The sequence below is a fragment of the Colletotrichum acutatum genome (assembly GCF_030867785.1).
Source record: "Colletotrichum acutatum strain CBS 112980 chromosome Unknown BDZ83scaffold_23, whole genome shotgun sequence".
NCBI classification, from domain to species: Eukaryota; Fungi; Ascomycota; class Sordariomycetes; order Glomerellales; family Glomerellaceae; genus Colletotrichum; species Colletotrichum acutatum.
This window is the reverse complement of record NW_026849017.1, coordinates 211,555-230,340: the sequence shown is the minus strand read 5'-3', so window position 1 is coordinate 230,340 and position 18,786 is coordinate 211,555. Positions and strand designations below refer to the sequence as shown.

General features: G+C 52.3%; 3 protein-coding genes across 3 annotated transcripts; 2 read left to right on the top strand and 1 right to left on the bottom strand.

Moving 5' to 3' along the window:
• The first annotated feature begins 7,564 nt into the window (after positions 1-7,564).
• On the top strand, positions 7,565-9,249 carry BDZ83DRAFT_196115 (pyridoxal phosphate-dependent transferase). Its single transcript, XM_060501626.1, has 2 exons — positions 7,565-8,198; positions 8,253-9,249. The coding sequence occupies exons 1-2, from the start codon at positions 8,043-8,045 to the stop codon at positions 9,168-9,170; spliced, it is 1,074 nt and encodes a 357-aa protein (XP_060367639.1). The 5' UTR covers positions 7,565-8,042; the 3' UTR covers positions 9,171-9,249.
• A 2,614-nt stretch (positions 9,250-11,863) lies between these two features.
• On the bottom strand, positions 11,864-12,144 carry BDZ83DRAFT_612300 (uncharacterized protein). Its single transcript, XM_060507709.1, has one exon. It carries the CDS (start codon positions 12,077-12,079, stop codon positions 11,891-11,893), a length of 189 nt encoding a protein of 62 aa, XP_060367638.1. The 5' UTR covers positions 12,080-12,144; the 3' UTR covers positions 11,864-11,890.
• A 36-nt stretch (positions 12,145-12,180) lies between these two features.
• BDZ83DRAFT_749891 (uncharacterized protein) lies at positions 12,181-13,239 on the top strand (the record flags this gene model as incomplete). Its single annotated transcript, XM_060513839.1, has 2 exons — positions 12,181-12,427; positions 12,491-13,239. 2 exons carry the CDS (start codon positions 12,181-12,183, stop codon positions 13,237-13,239), a joined length of 996 nt encoding a protein of 331 aa, XP_060367637.1.
• Between the last annotated feature and the right edge of the window lie 5,547 nt (positions 13,240-18,786).

Genomic DNA, 18,786 nt, shown 5'->3' with positions numbered 1-18,786 from the left:
CCTTTTGTGGTGGCTCAGAGATTGAGAGATAAGGTAGATCTTATTTGGCCAGTAGGAATGAAGCCAGAGCGTGAGGGAGGGATGTAGGTAAAGAGTAACAGCGAGCGGGTAAATGGTGCTTGGTGGGTGAAGCTGTTTAACCTCGAGCTTTAGTTGAGGCTCTTGAAAGGGGGAGGAGGAGACGAGGATGAAGGTGAGGATGAGGAAAAAGCAAAGTCGATCAGGAACTGAGAAACTCACGATCCAAGAGGCCCGGCTCTAAGCTTTATACTCATAGGTACTTGATGACTTAACAACGGCGACGACGACAACAAATGCTTCTCTGACTACAAGAAATGAATGCCGGTCATTCCTTTCCCAGTCGACCTTTTTTCCTCTCTTCTAATTCCCTTCTACCAGAGTACGTCTCTCCAAGTCCCTTCTTCCATGTACACACACACCCCCCTTGGCCGGGCAGGTGACTCGCAAAAGACGGCAGACGTTGTGAAGGAAAATTTGCATATTTTCCACCCTCCAGGGCCTCCAGGGGAAGCACGTAGACATGCATCCTTGCAGCTCTCGCCCTTTCGAATGAAGCTCCCGTGGCTTCTCGTCCAGTGTCGACTACGAGTTGGATCACGATGATGACTTCACCCGCAGCACAAATGGCGAACTATTACCAAACAGAAACTGGGCTAAGCCATTTCGGGTAGGCAGCAGACTCCAATTAGCCTTGCTGGTTGGATCACAGGCTTACAGCTCGAGGGAAGAGAGAGGCGGGAAGGTACCTGTTCTTTCTCAACTTTCTCCAGGTATGTTCGGAGTAAGGTAGGTACTACTGCGCAAGTATTGCGGTACCTGGCGGCGAAAGGCGGCGCTGCGGTGGTGGTGTTGGCGAGTGCGACCGTCCCGGGCCTGGGTCCGCCTGTCCGCCTGGGGTAGAGGTACAGGAGGAAAAGGTACTTGCTTCACCCTCATCGCTGCCGTATGCTCCTTTGTACCTGACGGCGTAAGGCGACATTTTTGGCTGGGAAGCTGGGGCAGAAGCTGAAGCAAGTGAGGCCTGGGAGCTGCCACATGGGGCACATCACATGCGCCAATGGAGGGGCACTTGGGGCACCAAGGAACCACCAAGGCCTCAAACATCCACTGGGGAGACCACGATGCCTCCAACGATACGTATTCGACGGTACGTAGGTACTTCTACCGGTCAGATGTATCCGTACTTCCCTGTGTGGTTCTTTCTCGGTTATTCTCTCTGCAAAAAGGCATCGTGGGAAAGACCGAAAGCAGGTACAAGAGACTTGCCAGTGTACGTATCTGCAATTCTTTTTTGCATGTCACGGCTATTCGAGGCTCTTCAATCCACCTCGCACAGCAACGGTACACTTTCCAATTTTTCCTTGCATTTTTTCTCCTCGCATCCTCTATTCGTAAGGATACCTTGCAAGGTACCTCTTTTTATTCGTGGTCAAAGTGTCGGAGCGGGCACCCGACGTCTCTTCAAACCTCATATCATACTTTTCTGTGTTACCCAACATGACCGGCCCGGTTGAGGTTGGGACTTGGGAGAACGAACGAAAGGATGAAGAAGAAAAGAGCGCAATACAGAGTCCATCTCAGATGAGCCATCTCAGATGCCAGGTCAAAAAAGTCAAGTCAAAGCAGCCAAAACCGATGGCGATAGCCTTCAACAAGGCATAAGGTCTTACTCACCGCAGGCAAATGTGTCAAAATCGGCATTGCCCACCAGAGCCACACGCCCGGGCGGCCGGTCTCTCAGCGCGCGGCCTTGGATCCCGTGAGCTCTCGCAGTCTGCAAAACAGCATTTCCATAACACAAGAACGGCACGTCCTGGACCGTCCTGTGCGTACCCGGTTTTCCCGCCGACCTGCTGCTTGCTGCGTTGCTAACTTGCTTCTGCTGTTGCATTGCGCTCTCTAATCCCGTCAGTCACCTTCCCATTATCAGACGCCCCGAGAGTTCGGCACTGGTAGCCGCTGTTCTATGTACAGACGAAACGACATGTACCCTCGAGATGGTGTCTTTTTGCGTTTCTTTCCCAACAAAGCACAGGACTCGTTACGAAGAACCCGGTGACGGTAAGCGACGGTACCTCTATACTTTGCACACGAAAGCAGATTCCCCTAAAATACCGTCTGCCACGGCGCGGGTAAAGAACCCCGTTCGAAAATTTGAACAAATCGTGGGTACTTTGTACCTCTCTTTTTTTATTTTTTTATACCGCTTATTCGTGTTGCAGCTTAAAACGCCCGCTCGTCAGGCGCCGGCCTTGTTTCGAGACGACTTCCCAGCCATTGCCCCTCTAAAGCCCCAGAAAAAGAACCAACTTCGTCGTACCTTGCTCCATTGTAAGTCGTTTCCGATCATGTACCATGTTAGATACCCACGATACCTACTTTCGCAATACTAAAGTATCTAATCCAAAGAGCCATCATGTATCTTTTCAAGTACACACACAACATTTGCCTCTTTGTTGTATACGTAGTTGTACCTCCCCTTGTGAATTCACGGCAGGATAACAACGAGTCCCCGGCCGGCAACTGCCCAGACCTCATAACAAAAAAATATGGACACTAATAGTAACAACCATGTTCGTCCAAAGACTATCAGTTGCAATTGGGACACAGGAACCGGATTATCTAATCCCCCCAGAATAACAACACCAGTCTCTCGCTCTTCCCTTCCGGCGGCCTCGTCAGGAACCGAGACTCTCTGCTTTCCATATTTCTCTTACCCCGGATGTTCTGCACAACTACAGAGATCAACCAGCTCAGCCCTCCTTTTACACACGCACGCCCAGGAAGGCCCCCCCAACAACAGTCTAGACCAGAACAAGCAGCAAAACCCCAGGGTCCAAGATCCGAGGGAGAAACCAGTCAAGCCTGTAAAAAGATCACGGGACGGCAACAATGTTGGGGATGGCCCTGACCCATCCAGCCCCAAGTGGCCCGGGAGCGCGGCGGCTGATGTCTCCCTTTCCCCACAGCCGCTCTAGCATGGCTGTTGTTTGTTCCATCTACCAACCGAACGGGGCCGGGCCCCCGAATCGTCGAGTTTCCATTACCCCCAGATTACTTGATCGTGCAGCCCGCGCCAGCGCCAGTTGCGACCCCGAGATGGCCACGGGACAGACCGACTTGGCCCCATTGGGGAAGTTGGGAAGGACTCTGGATGATGGAAAACCTAGTTCGTTTGGATATTGCCCCGTTCTCTCTCTGACTCTTGCAGCTTACGCTTCTCTCTGCTTTGCTTTACCCCAGCTTTTCGGTACCGTACCTTGGATGGTGTTCACAACTCACGATACTCTCACTCCCTTTCGGTCTCGACTTGCGTAACAAACACAGTCCATTCCATAGAATCTAGCCCACCCCAGGCCGGGGCTCCGACGATCCAAATTGATGCCCCGCGATCCCGCATCGCCATTACCAAATAGAAAAGCCGTTGTAAAACACTACCGGTCTCCAAAGGCTCTAAACCCAAGACTCCTCTCATCACGCGGCCCGGCAAGGCCTTTTGTTTCGTCCAAATTCGATTCTTCTCTCTCTCCCCCTTTCGGGAAAGTAACAAGCACTGCGCCGTCCTCCCTTCCTGCATACTACTATACGATGTGGATGTTATGGGGTAAGAGTTTGGGGAAACTTGACAGGAAGCCTGGAATGGAGTGTTCAAATCTGCATTGCCTGACTCTGTCTATGGATTCGATGCTCAATCACGTCGTTCAATGTTGAGAAGTGAACCTTGTCCCCTTGGGAAGGGTCAAGAGACACGACGTGTCACGATGTTTCTCTCACCGTACCTTACCCCGATTTCGCCTTTCAGTCCACCGAGTTCTAGAATTGTTCACACCTCAAGGTGTGGAACACATACACGCACGCACGCACGCACACGTCCACATTCCCGCTGCCAAAATTAGGGGGTTGAGTCCGGAGACCGCTTTACCCCAACAACGCCTCTCGTCACTATTGACAGAGTGAAGAGATCGTGACTCCAATAGCACAGCCACAAGGGGATGGAAAACTCGGATCGTCACTTGCCAAGTTTACTCACTACTTTACCTTTCCCCAGATTTTTCTTCCAGGTCCCGTTCCCCCCCTCCTTTTTTTGGGGGGGCATTCCCCCATTCCCCGGGGAAAGCTTGGGGCAAGTCAGCCGTCACGAGTCTCAGCTCGACCACGGACCAAGGAAAGAAAAAAACGAGAAAGGTCACGATGCGACTTTCGTTGTTTAATTTCCTTCGCCGCGCCAGGTGGCCCGTCAAGCCCGGTTCGGGGGTCCCAGGTCAATGGCACCATTCCAGCCCCAGGTCACGATGGAGAGAGAAGCTCTCACCTCTGTTTTGGGTCTGGGGGTGTACTGCGTAGAAGGCAGTTCAATGACACATAGAAACGAGGATTGAATGGTAGCTCTGGTATATTTCCAGAGAGGAAAAAAAATCATAGCAAAATAAACCTTCCCGACACTTGGGTGTGTTGTACTTGCTGATTTACCTTACCCCTTGCTTTAGTCGCAAAAGTCACAAAAGCTGTTGCAATAATTGCGGCATCGTGCAAAACTCACTACCGACCGCCACAAACATGTACGAGTACGTAAGAATATCCGGCCGATCCTGACCTATGCATCCCGGATTCTTTCTCTTTTTTTTCTCGTCCTTTCTCTATTCGCTTGTCAATTGATTGGATATGCAAAACGGAGGGGGAAAAAGAGAGGCCTCCTCTATTGTGCATATCGACGGGCGCATCGTGCCGCGTCTATTCATTCCGATCCGGCAAGGTACCACGATCAGATAGCCTGGTTTCCGAAATGTGCTGTCACTCTGTCAAGGAAAACTCTTTGAGTTGAAGCGCAACTGGGGAGAGAGAGAGAGAGAAATGGCTCTTCCCGATTGAGTAACCCAGAGGCATTTTGGGGAGAAATTCACGCCGTTTACGCCCGCCGTGTGGGAGGCCTCTTGAAATCGTCTTAGAAGAACTTGGAATGGCAATTTTGGGTTGTGAAGACATACGCTCGTAGTGCCGGGTACCTGCTACAAAGAGAATAAGAAATAGAACAAAGTGGTAGCCAAGCAGAGCCTCCCACAAAACTTTGGTGATCACGCCGGAGGGTCGGGGTCTCCACCCGAAACTGTCCCAACGTCAAGTCAATGGGAAACTCCAGCCAAGGAAACCCGCGAGTGTATTGTTAGGTGCGGCGGGCTTTCCTGTCATTGCAGGAGAGCGCCAACCAACCCCCTAGTCATGTATGTCGTGTCCTCGAATCTGCAGCGTTCCGTTCCCAAATCCCATCTTTAGCAGTTAGTTACAGAGTATCCTTGAAAAAGGTGCATTGCAGAAACCCCGACCGGGAGGCCGTTATCTTCTTTCTTTTCTCAGTCCCCCTCCCTCCAGCAGAGCTTCAGCTCATCGGGGTAACTGACTGATCGATTGTGTGAAAGGGACCAAAATCGCATCTACTTCCGTAACTCTACGTACAGCTTCAATCCTCCATATCAAGCCCATACGGCCCGTTGTCCTCCCCCTGCCACCACCCCGGAGAAAAAACTTGCATGAGGCTAAGAGGGAACCCGAAAGTGCGAAGATCATCCGACCACCCGGGGGCAGGGGGAAACTTTCCAAGATGTTCGGGTTGGGCACCCGGTGCTTATCTTTCCATGGCTCTGGGAAGACTTGCTTAATTCTAGGAAATCGCAGAGAGTAAGTCTCGTGTCCCAATGGATGATAACGAGAGGAAGAGAAAGGGAAAAGGTGGCTCGAATTCGAAACGGGTCTCCTTGGGCCCAGGCTTGCCACACTGCTTCAGGATCTGCAAGGAAAGTAAGCCCGGTCAGTCTACTGCTGCGTACGAATACTTTGTACGTTGATATCCGCCAAGCGCCCGCCGCTGCCGAAGAACCCCGTGCCGCGATTCCTTCCGTGGGACATTGAACTCCGTCGGAGGAGGGCGAGTGTGGTAGCATACTTTTCCCACCACCCATTTTTGTTTACAGAGTCACCTTGTCCTCCGCATCACCCGCCGTGGATCCCCGGACGCTCACGGGGAGTAGGGGGTGACGGACTTGTTCTCTGGCTCCGTCCGACCCCGTGCTACCTACCTGATCTTCCACCTCCCACCCTCTCCGTCTAGTCATACATAGTATAGACTCGTATGTGGTTCTGTTGGATCCATTCATGTGGTCCTCCTTTCCCCAAAAGAGACTCCGTCTGGATGGAGTGTAAGACCAGGTATCTGGCGGTCCATCAGGTACCGCCGTTCATGGGCATCAAAAAAAACTTGGAGGGGCGAGACAAGACGCAAGCCCACCCCCGCCATGCCGTCGTCGCCGCCGTCGCCGTCCGTACCTGATTTACCTTGCGCCTCGAGGCTCAAGGTACCGACCGGCCCTCTCTGGACCCAAAACAATCTCGTGTGCACCCCCCCAGACTCGCGGATTGCGGAGGGTTGTTGCCAAGGGACGAGTCAGCAAAACCCCGCATGTGGCCAGTCTATGGGGTAATGAGGGGGTAATACCGGGGTTTTGAGGGGGTAATGAAAACTCCCATATTTCGTAATCCGAGGCGTTTAGCTCGAGCACGTTATTGTTGTTTTTGATGATGATGATGATGGAATGGAACAGAAGTTTTTTTTTCCTTTGATTGTCACGATGCAGGTTTTTGATATTTTTGAAACTTGTGAGATATATGCCTGTACAAGTAGGTGTGCCTTGATGCAGTGAGACCAAGTATACGGTACTTGAGTGAGGTACATGTCGAGGGTCCAAGGGAAGTACCCTCCTGATTCAATCGAATTTGACCTCTTTAATATCAGCATCACGATACAACACCAAGTTTTCCAAGGTCCACTAAACCACAAGTTTTTGGAGAAAAAGAGGATCCTCTCCCCCTTTGATGCTGAGATGGCCATTTCTCCATCGTCTCACCTCTTCCTTTCTCTCTCTCTCTCTCTCTCTCTCTCTCTCCAACTGCTTTACATGGTGGGAACAGCTGATGCTTCCTTAGTCTCTCAGTGGTCAGCTCCATCCCAAGCTCAGGTACCTACCTACCTACCTACACAATCATCCAGTTTCAAGTGGTCGTATTGGTGGTGATGGTCACTTGGTGGTCGTAGAAGGTGGAAGGTGGTGAATGTTGCCAGCTGCACGGCGTGGCCCCGCCAGCCGGAGCTCCATCCGAACCCCTCATTGGAGGAGGGGCGCACGCGCGGGAATTATTCAATGGAGCATCATGACTTCACTCGTGTTTTTGGATGGAAAACACTGCTGACCTCACTACTTCTGACCCAACGTGCATCATTTTGTAAGCCGTAAACGGAGGATTTTGAGGCCAGCTCAGTGACTTCAAGGATCTTGACACACACGATCAAGGGTTGCTGCGACTCTGCTATTCAAGGTGAACCTGAGAGAGAAAGATCCCAAGACACATTGACGGCCATCTCGATTTCCCCACCCCCGCTTCAGTCCCTCTCTATCTCTCTCCAACCTCAAGCCAAGGTCGGAGCAAGAGATCGCCCTACGTATCTTAGTCAAAGGTCATCCACACTATCCGAACCGATATGGATCCTCTACTCGACGCTTCCAACAGGCAACGCGCCGAGGCCCTGGACCAGGAAGATGCGCTGAGGCACACGCGGGATGAGTTCGTCATCCCCACGAAACAAGACATCACCAGCAAGACCCTTGCCAAGAAAGGTTAGCAATTGGGGGCATCATTCTACTCCATCAGAAGACACCTAGCTTCCTTCATTATCGCTCTCCCCATCTCATTCACGTGTCGTCTCTCGTCACTCAATGCCCTCTAGACTCTAGATTTTTGAAGCTAATATCCTTCACCAAGGAAAAGATGACGGCTCTGCCACATCAGACGCGGGTCAGCAGAAATGCACCTACCTCTGCGGCAACTCCCTCGGCCTGCAGCCTAAGCGCACCGCCGAGAGGATACAGCAGTATCTGTCTACCTGGGCGACGCAGGGCGTCCAGGGACACTTCAAGCCTTTGGAGGACTCCCCGTTGCCGACATGGCTCGATGTCGACGCCAAGGCAGCCAAGATGATGGCTCCCATTGTTGGCGCTGATGAATCCGAGGTTGCCGTGATGCAGACCCTGACAGCTAACCTCCATCTTCTCATGTCGGCCTTCTACAAGCCCAAGAAGGATGGCAGACACAAGATTATCCTGGAGAGCAAGGCCTTCCCAAGTGACCATGTAAGTCAGCTCTCTTCCGCAAACTTGAACGAACGGCACTAACAACTCCTGCAGTTCGTCGTGGAGACCCAAATCAGACACCACGATCTCTCCCCATCAACGTCAATGGTCTGCATTGAACCCCCCTCAACAGCCGTAGAGCCAACCCTCGCAACCCAGCACATCCTCTCCGTCATCGAGGCCCACGCCGCAGACACGACCCTCATCCTCCTGCCGGGCATCCAGTACTACACCGGCCAGCTCCTCGACATCCCAACCATCACCGCCTTCGCGCACAAGCACGCCATCCCCATCATCTGGGACCTCGCTCACGCCGTCGGCAACGTCCCGCTGCACCTCCACGACTGGGGCGTCGACGCCGCGGCCTGGTGCACGTACAAGTACCTCAACGGCGGGCCGGGCTGCATCGGCGGCGCCTTTGTCAACGCGCGGCACACGGCCGTCACGACCTCGGTCGACGACGCCGACTCCGATCAAGGGTACGTGAACCGCTTCGGCGGATGGTGGGGTAACGACAAGAGCTCGCGCTTCGTCATGGCGACAAAGTTCCACCCGGCGGCCGGGGCGGCCGGGTTCCAGCTGAGTAACCCGAGCGTGCTCGACATCACGTCGCTGTGCGCCTCGCTCGAGGTGTTTGAGCTCGCTGGTGGGATGGCGCCGCTGCGGGAGAAGTCGAAGCGGTTGACGGCGTTCTTGGAGGTGCTGCTCCAGAATTGGCTCAGTTCCGATATGTTTAGCATTATTACGCCGTCGGGGAGCGAGGAGCGCGGCGCGCAGTTGAGTTTGAAGCTCGCGGATGGGCTGCTGGATGGTGTGATGGAGTACTTTGAGGAGGTTGGGGTGGTTATTGACGAGAGGAAGCCGAATGTCATCAGAGTTGCGCCGGCGCCGTTGTATAATACGTTTGTGGACTGTGTTGATTTTGTCGAGCACTTTGGTAAGGCTTTGCAAAGGGCCAGCAAGAGAGCGTAGATATGGTTAGGCTTATGTCAAAGATATTCAACCAGACAACATCCACATAGAACATGAGAAAGACTTGACATACTCAGTTCGTTCGAAGCTTACACCTCAATGGGTACCCAGGTCAGCCACCCCAACCCGTGCCTTCTTTCCCACCCAGCCACATCACAAACTTTCTCATCCGATACCTCTTCTGCCTATACCAACCCGAACACACAACAACAAGCCCTCATATATCCCCTCAACCCAATTCTTGTCACCAGCGCAGCAGGCGCCCCCTAGGCCGGGGGTCAGGTCAAACTGTGGTGTGGTGGTGGAACGGTTTACGGTCAACAATCAAAACGCCAACCAGCCTACTCGACGACAGGCTTAGCGAGTTCGAGTCCCAGCATGAGCACCAGAGATGTAGCCCCCAGTTCAGCACCGGGGGGGTGAACTCTTTTGTTTTTGAACTCGTGAACGATTAGTCATTATTGATGTTGGTATGTCACGAGCCTTGGGGGACGTACTTTGATAGTTGTCAGAGTACTGCTCTCAAGCACTAGATAGTAAAGAAGCACTCGCTCAAATTTTCCTTCGCTATTTCTTCCTCCTTACTAATTGACTGAATACGCTCCTATGATACTTAGTAGACGATAACTTCTAGCACCGTCCGGGAACACCTTGCTCGAGGGAAAACGATATCAGGGGCTACTCAGAAGAAAAAATCCAATGTTCAAGTCAATTATAGTCAAGTATTCAGTCAAATGTCCTTAGAAATTCCGTGGACGATCTCCTCCTTCTTCTCGGGGTCATTGACAAGGTAAGCAGGGAGCAACCCCCAGGCCCCTCTCATCCGAGAAATCCATCTGCTCTCCTCCCCTTGACCTGATTCACGTTCTTTCTGGGAGGCACCTCATGCCCATTTGCTCACTTGCTCTTTCCTGATCCATCTTACATTTAGGTACCTGAGGCACTCCGCTCCTTCCATCTGAAGTTCTGGCCAGAAACGCGTACGCGTGACTGCCTCACGCAGACGCAAGGTTGTTCAAAAGGCGGTTGTTACCTCAGAAACGGCTCTGGGGGGCGGTCAGAAGGAGGTTGGAGGGTGTTTATTCCCCCTGGTTGGATCGATCCTTCTCACTTCGTCCACTCTTCATCTCTAAGCCTTCCTCATCGCGGGAATTGTTTACCTTTCCATCTTCCCATCACCACATCGCGTTGCTGAGAGACCCGCGCAAATCTCACCAACCTCCCACTTCCATACATCACATTCTCTTACCATTCTTACTTGCGCAGTGCTCAGAGAATCATTCTTTGAGTCTTGTCTTGTATTTTTGGTGTTTTGGAGTGTCGCCTTTTTTGGTCTTTTCTTGTCACCCTTCCTTATCCCAAGTCTGGCAAATTGTCGCGCCTCCACGATCGCGTCTTTCTTGAGTGTCACTTTTCCGCGCCGAGTCTTCTGACCACGAGCTTACCTCCAGAGCACGCGAGAGATACCATCCTCGGAAATCTGCTCGTTGGGTGGTTGTTCAGTATGGAAGACAACTTCACTCACCACGCTCCTGCGGCGTCTCGTCGGTCATCAGGCCAACAGCAGAAGCTTCTTCGGCATCCTGCCGAGCCAAGATACGCGTCACTTCCACCCCTTCGACCAAGCAATCTCACGCCGCGTCACTATTCTTCCTCACAGGGTAGTTCATCGCGGGAGCGCGGTGCAGAGGCCGAGTATTCTCTGCATAGCACCAACCACATCCAGCCATCGCCAGCTTCCCAATCACCCTCTAGAGGGTTCAATAGCTCTTCGGCAGCTTATCAGCAAACTCCAAGAACCCCATTCCCCGAACTTCCAGCCATGGCTTCTTCACTCGGTCCAATTCAGTCGCAATCGCACTTTCCATCGGCTATCGATCACGATCGGCATAGGATTCTGAGCCCACACCCTCCCGATACTCCTTGGCCACCTGGCCGAAACGCATCTTCTCTGCCATCAACCGAGTTCTCTAGAAGCTATCGAGAGAAAGCTTCGGAACATCGTTTTCAGAAGGCTGATACCCTGTCGAGTCTACACGCTACGGCCAAATCCAGGGCCACATCCCAAGCTACGGACAGTCTGTTCGTCGATCAAGGTGGTTTACATCGTGGCAACCCACTGCTTGATAACCCAACTACACACCTCCACGCACCTTCTTCACCTATGAGAATCCCGTCGCCTGCAAACGGCGACCACATCGAGCACCTCAGATTTCTCGATAAGCTGCAGAGTCGGGCTTTCAAAAGTGGCTTCTTCCCCGACACCGAAGAACGCGAGAGCCATGGAAGTACTAGCAAAAAGCCTACAGCTACAGCTCCTTCGGCCGACGGCCTCCAGGAAGGAATTGCAGCAATCAAAGTGTCTGGTTTCATTCTTGAAGATGAAGACGATGAACACCACACTTCTTCTAGCACGGATAGACAGAAACATCCACGAATAGCAGCTACCAAGCCCAAGACGACTTCCCGTCCTCGCACATCATCGTTGTCCTCGACTCTGGTCGGTCATGACATGAAATCCCAAAGCCTTCCCAAGAAGCAGTCGAGTGAGGATGATACCACGCGCTGGGCATCTGACACCAACCAAGGCACCGCCAAAAAGAAAGCTGTGACCATCGCAAAGGAACCGACCGTCCCAAAAAGCTTCAGTCTGCTTTCCAACATGATGGCCAAGGCGCCCAAGCCTTCCATCCGAACCGTGACAGTTCCCAAGCAAGGAGTCAATCCAATTCGTCGAGCCCAACGTCAGGATGATACCTCTTCAAAGACCTAGAACGATTTGAAAGGGAACACTCAGTTGACGACAACGAAGGGGTCGAAGCGAAGCCATGATGATGTTGCACCCGACAGACCGTTGCCGGCTCCAGCCGCCAAGAAGCAGAGAGTGGAATCCCCGGCAAAACCTTCATCAACAACAAAGACGTCTCTTGCTATACGGAGCCGGTCTATTCGCACAACACCAAGCCAGAAGCCGAAAGTGTTGAATCAGCGTAGAATGGACCCCGACAAGATGGGCTTGGTGGCTATCAAGACTTTGCCAGGTCCTTTGTACGAACCCGAACAGCCCCTTCCTGGGTTCGCCAATAGCAAGTACGAGGGTGAATACGACAGTGACGACTCTTTTGCTTCTCTTAGGAAGAATGCTCCAGCTGGCTCAACAACGGGTAGGCGTAGGAGCCATACACACCCCAACCCCAAGACAGGAGAAACACCCAGCCATGGTAAATCATCCACGTCAAACTTGCTCCGCTCTAGAAGTGAGTACTGCACCGTTTCCATGATCTCTCCCTTTTAGTTTACACAAGCTAACAATCTCACAGGAAATGACTCTAGCACCCGTGATCCTGCCCCAGCCCAACCTCCCACTCAACGTAGTAGAAACGACACCTCGATGATTGATCGCAATTCTCCCGTGTCAGAGGGCGGAGGAATAGCTCGCCATAGCCAGAAGGACCGGCAGACGTGTGGCTCCCATACGCATAGTCGTATAGGACGAGCACAAGTGCACCCGGCAAACAACCCCCACACATCCGAAAGACAGCTTGTCGAAGGACTCCGATCTCCCGATGGATGGCTTACGCGTGTCCCCAAGAGAAGCGCCTCGTCTAATCTCAGCCCGAAGTCAATTCGGGGCCAAGAGCCCGAGAAGAAGCGCAGACGGGACCAAAAAGCGCCGTCTCGCACTGAACTGAACAAGCATGAAGTGACTCAGGGTTCTGACCGGGTGAAGTCGTCTCACGGAGACAACATTCGGCCTCGGTCGGCCATACTCGAACATATCATCACCATCGCAAACAAGTCAGGTGACACGCCTGTGGCTAACACTAGCGACGCAGAAACGCGAGTTGCATATGAGAAGCAAACTCCTGAAGCATATGCCGAAAGCGTGGAGGACCACGTCAAGATTCTCCACCGAGAAATGGGACCTATGAAGAAGCAGAGAATGAAAGGATTGGCCACATTGGGCACACAGAGGAAGATGAAGAAAGAGCATCACGAGGACGATTCTTCAGCCCTTTCAGGCGCCACAGCCGCGAGCATGCGAGCAAGCTTTCTTCCAAAGTTGTGATTCACGGACGATATGTCTGTCATGGGTCTCTATGATGTATTGCAGTCTCAAAATTGCTTCGAAAGGATGTCTGAAGCTCTTGAATGGATTGGCTGGAAGGATCAGGGCGGAGATCAAGTATCAGGATGGTGTTGTTGGATGACGGTCGTGGACAGATTGCATGGATTACACCACACACTGTGGGATTGCCTATGGGCTGAAGTGTTGGAATAGGGAGGAAGTGTATCAGTATTGGCTTTGAGAGTGTGTTGGCAATAGGCTATGAGTGCATGTCACTATTTCTAGGTTGAGAAAACAGGTTTAGCATCCCATAACAAGAACCGAACATGAATGCGACCCCGTATCCCATATGCCAGCATAAGAACAAGACTACGTGAGGTGGTGTGAATAGACAGCCGAGTTGAAGCATGTCACGTTGCCCTTAATGCCCCTAGTTCTATGTCAAGATTCCATGTTCTTGGGTGAAGTCCCTGGCCGGCAGGGCTGCAGCAATGTAGTCTCTCGATTACACAGGATAAAGTATACAGATCAGTATCTATCTATATTTGCATTTACTCTTACTCTTTTCAGACTTTCTTCAAAGCCCACGGTCTGCAACGTTGAGCAAATACACGAATCCTAAATCAGCAATGTCAGGGTAGAGAGAAAGTGTTGTCGCTCCGCAAAGGACCAGCCAGAATCGATACAACGTCGAGACTTGCTGGCTAATGGCAGGCAGGCTATCCTATACGATCTGCAAGAATGAACTGCCGGCTGTCTATCTGCTTACATGGTGCGTCTGCCGCGAATTAAGGCTGAAATAGTCTCTTGGCTTTCAAGGCAATGGTCTCAGTTAGAGTTTAGGGAAAATTCGGTAGCAACCGGTGCGCAAACTAGTTGAGTTGTTCGCACTCGCTGTAGAGAGCCATGGAAGAGAAGCCCGATGGGCGCCGAGGAAGCCCGACACGCAGCTCTGGTGCGACGACGAGGAATGACCGGGGAAGAAATGCAGAACTCAAGGGTGAGATGAGGTCAGTTCGGAGCTCGGATGAGCGGGTATCTGGATGGGTACGCAAGGTTCTCCCAATCTGGAGAGTATCCGTACGGGTCTCTGAAGATGTTTTCCCCCAGACGAGTTCAAGCCAGCTCCTGAACAGAAACAAAAGGGGCGTGTTCTAGATCTTGAGATGATAGAGCGTACACACGCACATGAGATGTCAAAGTTTACTTTTGAGCACCTGGGAGACCCGGGAAGTGGTAGATACCTGGTTTGGTAGGGTCGGATTCTGTGGGCAATGTCGAAAAAGCTTCGGCACGGACGCTCTAGCTTCGGGAAGCAACTCAAGTCCTTGGTCTGGAGGGGCACGCGCGAAGTGATAGTGGATGATGTGCGGTTGGGCTACAAGCTGCGAGCTTAAACAGAAAGAGGCGGGAAAACAGAAAGAAAGAAAAGGGCCCTCGAGGAGCGACTCGGCCGAGCGAGCCGTCGTTCGGATCCTATCAATGTCAGCCTGGCGTAGGGGATGCGGCGGGCGCCAGATCGGAGAGGCTCTAGCGTCGAAGTCTATCTGGGGTGGGATTTTCGACAAGAAGAGGGGATCTGTAGAAGAGATGAGCAGTTGTCTTTGCCTCTTCTGGAGTAAGCAACGAGCTAGCCCTTCCACATTGGGTTTGGATGTTCGTTCGGCCGCGGTTCAGTGCGACTGGTGACCGGTTGATGGATGTTTGCTAACGGGGTCTCGGACTCTTGGGAAATGATGATGGGGGTTGTTTCCTCGGTAGGGCACTGCGATTGGGTCCCGGAGAAAGTTCCGGATGCTTCGTGTATGAATAGTAAGCCTTCCAAAGTCAAGAGGCATCACATTGTAAGCCATGGATGGACGGGCGGGCACGGTGTCAGTGAAGGTTTGAGATGAACGATGAGATCTGGCGTGTTGTTCTTCATCACTTTGTCTCGAAAGCAATGTGAGACGGAAGAGGTTGCGTCTCATATCTAATACCAGACAATAGTGAGCGAGATGTCAAGAGGTCGTGCAATGCTCCAGGATAATGTAGCATACGCTAGGGTCGATGGTGACATGAACGCCAGGGTAGAGGCGTTGTCGGTTTAGGATAGCGCTGGTTATACGAGATGGTCCGAGAGGTTCGATGTGGGCGCTTGTGGGCGCTCTCAGGAACATACGACAGAGAGCTGTTTGTGGACTTCCTGAGAGAATGTCAAATGTGACAACCGGACGACTTGGCCCTAGGTCTATCTTCGCGTACCAATTTGGTGTTTATCTTACTCGGTAGCGCGTCTACTGGCGCGAAACTTTTGTCATGTGCGGATTGGCGACACCGCGCAAGAGCTAGCCTCGACGCGACAGAGGTTCGTGATAGACGAATGTGGATGTTCTCTAGTGTCCTGCCCGGATGGATCGGCAGAGAGCCTGAAACTCACACATTGAACGGAGTGTCACTGGGGGCCGTTTGATTTTCCTCCCTCCAGGCGTGTGTCGTGACTGGGCCTATATTCCTGGGAAGTGGGATACAGCTAAGTTACCTTTTTGCATGCTGTCCATCAAAGCTGGATGTTTCAGCGGAGGATAAGTGGCCAGATTAGGAGGAAATTTGGACGATGTCGAGGAAACAACGGGGTGGCTGTGCCGCGATACAGAGTTGCGATGAACAATGTTGAATGGGTAGCTGTACTCCGTACACAGAGAGTAAGGACGACGGCCAGACGGCCAGAGAGGTCAAAGGACGAGGAGGGGACGAGTCAAGAGCCCAGAGGAAGCCGAGGATGATCGACGCAGGGCTCAATCTGACGGGTGCTCTTATCGGCGCCTTGGTCGATTCGCCTTCCCTTGCTGGCAGCCTCGTCGAGGCTAATATGCGTAGCCCTGTAGGGAATTCTGTTTTTAAAATTGGGGGTCCAAGGGACTGCAAATGGCAGCTTGGACGTGATGACAGCAGGTTTGCTATAGAGTGCCAAGACGGCGGCCTTGGACCTAAGTTGACAAGCTTGGAAGCTTCTGCGGCGGCGGGTGGATGCTTATCCATAATGTTAAATGATGGAAGGCCCCCAAGATGATTAGTCGCGCATATTGATATCGCTGGCTGGGCCTTTCGATATGAAGGCGACGACGTCTCTGTTGTCTAAAATGCCTCATTTGCGTGTTGGTACAATGCTGCCCGTACCCATCGTCATGTGTCAAATGGAGCAGCTGGGGAAGTGTGGGAACTGGTTCCAAGGCGTTGAACGCGTCGGTTGTGGGCGATGGAGGCCTAGACTGACGGAACCCCATCCGGAATGCACAATGGAAACGTAAGCTATCCGTCGAGTGGCATTTGTTCCGTTTGAACTGTAGAAAAGCCGGGACCCGGACGCATATGATGTCTATTGCCCAGTCAAGTCGGATTCATTGGATATGACAAGCTGAGTGATATATTCGTACAGTAGAAGGTAGAGTTGCAATAGAGCGATAGCATCTTCGGCTTGCTGGGTTCAGTGTCCAGTCGGGCAATTTTCTTTGCCAATTGAATTTGGGGACAGCCGAACGGAGAGGTATGAATGGAGCAGCTAAGGGGAACACTGGGTCGATTAAGCAACGCTTTGCAAGGTGAGGTCGTGTAGGTGAGGTAGCTGGCGTGTTTCTGGAAGAGAGTTTGCACATTGACGCTTGCCAGTATCAACCCTGAAGAGGCCGTTTGGGCGAATGAAAGGTGCGGGGGGTTGGACGGTCGGGTCACTCTGCCGTGAAGCAGGTTTAGGTCGGGAACCCCTTCCCACGATGTGTGGCACGCGGTTGGCCGAGGTTCCTGGGATGTTTGAGGTTAGCAGAGATGGTAAGGTCAGGCAAGCCAGGACGGCGGTTCGTCACTCGTGTGTCTCGACGGAGGGGAAGGTGACCCAGGTCATTCCATACAGAATGGTAGACAAGAGCGGGCAGTGGTTGGGATTGGGCAATGTGGTTGGTGGAAGACTTGACGGTGCTTGGACGGTAAAGCAAAGAAGAAACGGCAAAAGCATCTGATAATGACTTCACCGCATGGCTCTCGCTGCGGGTTCCTGACTCTCTTTTCTCGTGCTCAGTGCTCGGCCCTGGTGTTTGTGTTTGTCTGTCGAGGTTAAAGTCAAAAGAAGGAGGTGCTTACTCCGTCGGCGTCAGGTATTCGTACGGGATACTTGAGCTGCCTCAAGCAAGGTAAGGCACCTCAAGATTGAGATTGGATGTACAAAGCCGCGTCGCTTCCCCTGGCAGGAAATCAAATTGCGTTTGACGCGAAGGTCGTCATTTCGAAGGGGAAAGGCGAGATAAGGTAAGATACTACGGAGTAGATATCGACTGGTCATTTTTCTTCCTTCCTGCTTTGAGAGAGACCAGCCTGAGAACCCGAGAGGTGACTTCCCTTGTAGGTAATATTCCTCTCATATTCCGGAAGTTACGGTGGCAGGGCGTCGCGGCGTTTTGGAGGGGTGGACGGTGGACCTTGGACTGAACGGGAAACGGGAAACGGGAGAGTCGAGGAGGAGGATCCACTTATCACTTAGCGATTGGCAACGGCTGGGCTGCTCGGTCCCAATTACCGACAGAGAGGGGCAGCGTGCCAATGTTGCACCGGTTAGCAGATATCGGAGCCGTTTTTCATTTTGCATGCCGTCAAGAATTGGAAAAAGACTCTTGTTTTTTCTGGGGTTGGCTCCCCCCTTTGTCCTGTTATTCCGTTGTTTAGTTTGATTTACTTGGTCATCGTTGGGTGGCACAAGTTCATGGGGGAGATGAGGAACGCAGATGGCGCGGCTTCTGGAACATGCCACCGATATTGGACCTATGCAGCGGGAGGGAAAAACTCGTCAAACCTCTTTCGGGCACTGATACCGTACCATGCACACAGTATGCGATGTGCGGGGACTGTTTCTGAAAAAGAAGCAAGGAACTGGTGGAAGCTGGGAGAGACATGTGTTCATGGTAAGGTACCTTCCTTACTGTGCAGTAGGCTGAGCTCCAGCTTCAGCTTCATAACCGGGGCTTGCATAGTAGTTGCTAACTTGCTATGGACTACTGTGTGTGATATATGTCAGGCAGGCCAGGGCATGCTTTGTTGAAGGTGTCAGGGATTCAGATGCCAACGTGGATGTAAAGACTGATACTTGGATGTAAGAAAGAATCAATCGTACCTAAGCACCCAAGGAACTTGGCGGGGAGGCGAGCAGACGGCGAAAGGGCACCTTTAAGCAATGGAAGCAATTGGATGTCGTGGATGGCGCAGGGATGACCCCCTTGGGCGCTAACAGACTCTTGTGGCCGCGGCAATGGGCCGAACAAGGCGGCACGGCGCATAGAGAGTATCTCAGCATGGTGGTGGTGGTGGTGGTGGTAATGCATCATCGTCTCGCAACCGGCCGGGAGACCTTTATGATTGACGTTGGCATCTGCATGTCATTGCCGCCCACTGGCCCTTGGTGGCCCGTTGTGAGTGTGCCAGGTCTCTTGCGCCCATCATTTTGCTGCTTTGCATATGCAATGTCAAGGGGGGAAAAGAAAAGAAAACACCATCCACTATCAGTGCCATGCCTTGCTTTCT

Bases quoted from the DNA above. Each gene is read 5' to 3' on its own strand.
- BDZ83DRAFT_196115 (XM_060501626.1), top strand. From the start codon at position 8,043: ATGATGGCTCCCATTGTTGGCGCTGATGAATCCGAGGTTGCCGTGATG. The intron at 8,199-8,252 runs GTAAGTCAGCTC...CAACTCCTGCAG, and splicing joins AGGCCTTCCCAAGTGACCAT to TTCGTCGTGGAGACCCAAAT.
- BDZ83DRAFT_612300 (XM_060507709.1), bottom strand. From the start codon at position 12,079: ATGAAGGTTTTGCCGGGGATTCCACTCTCTGCTTCTTGGCGGCTGGAG.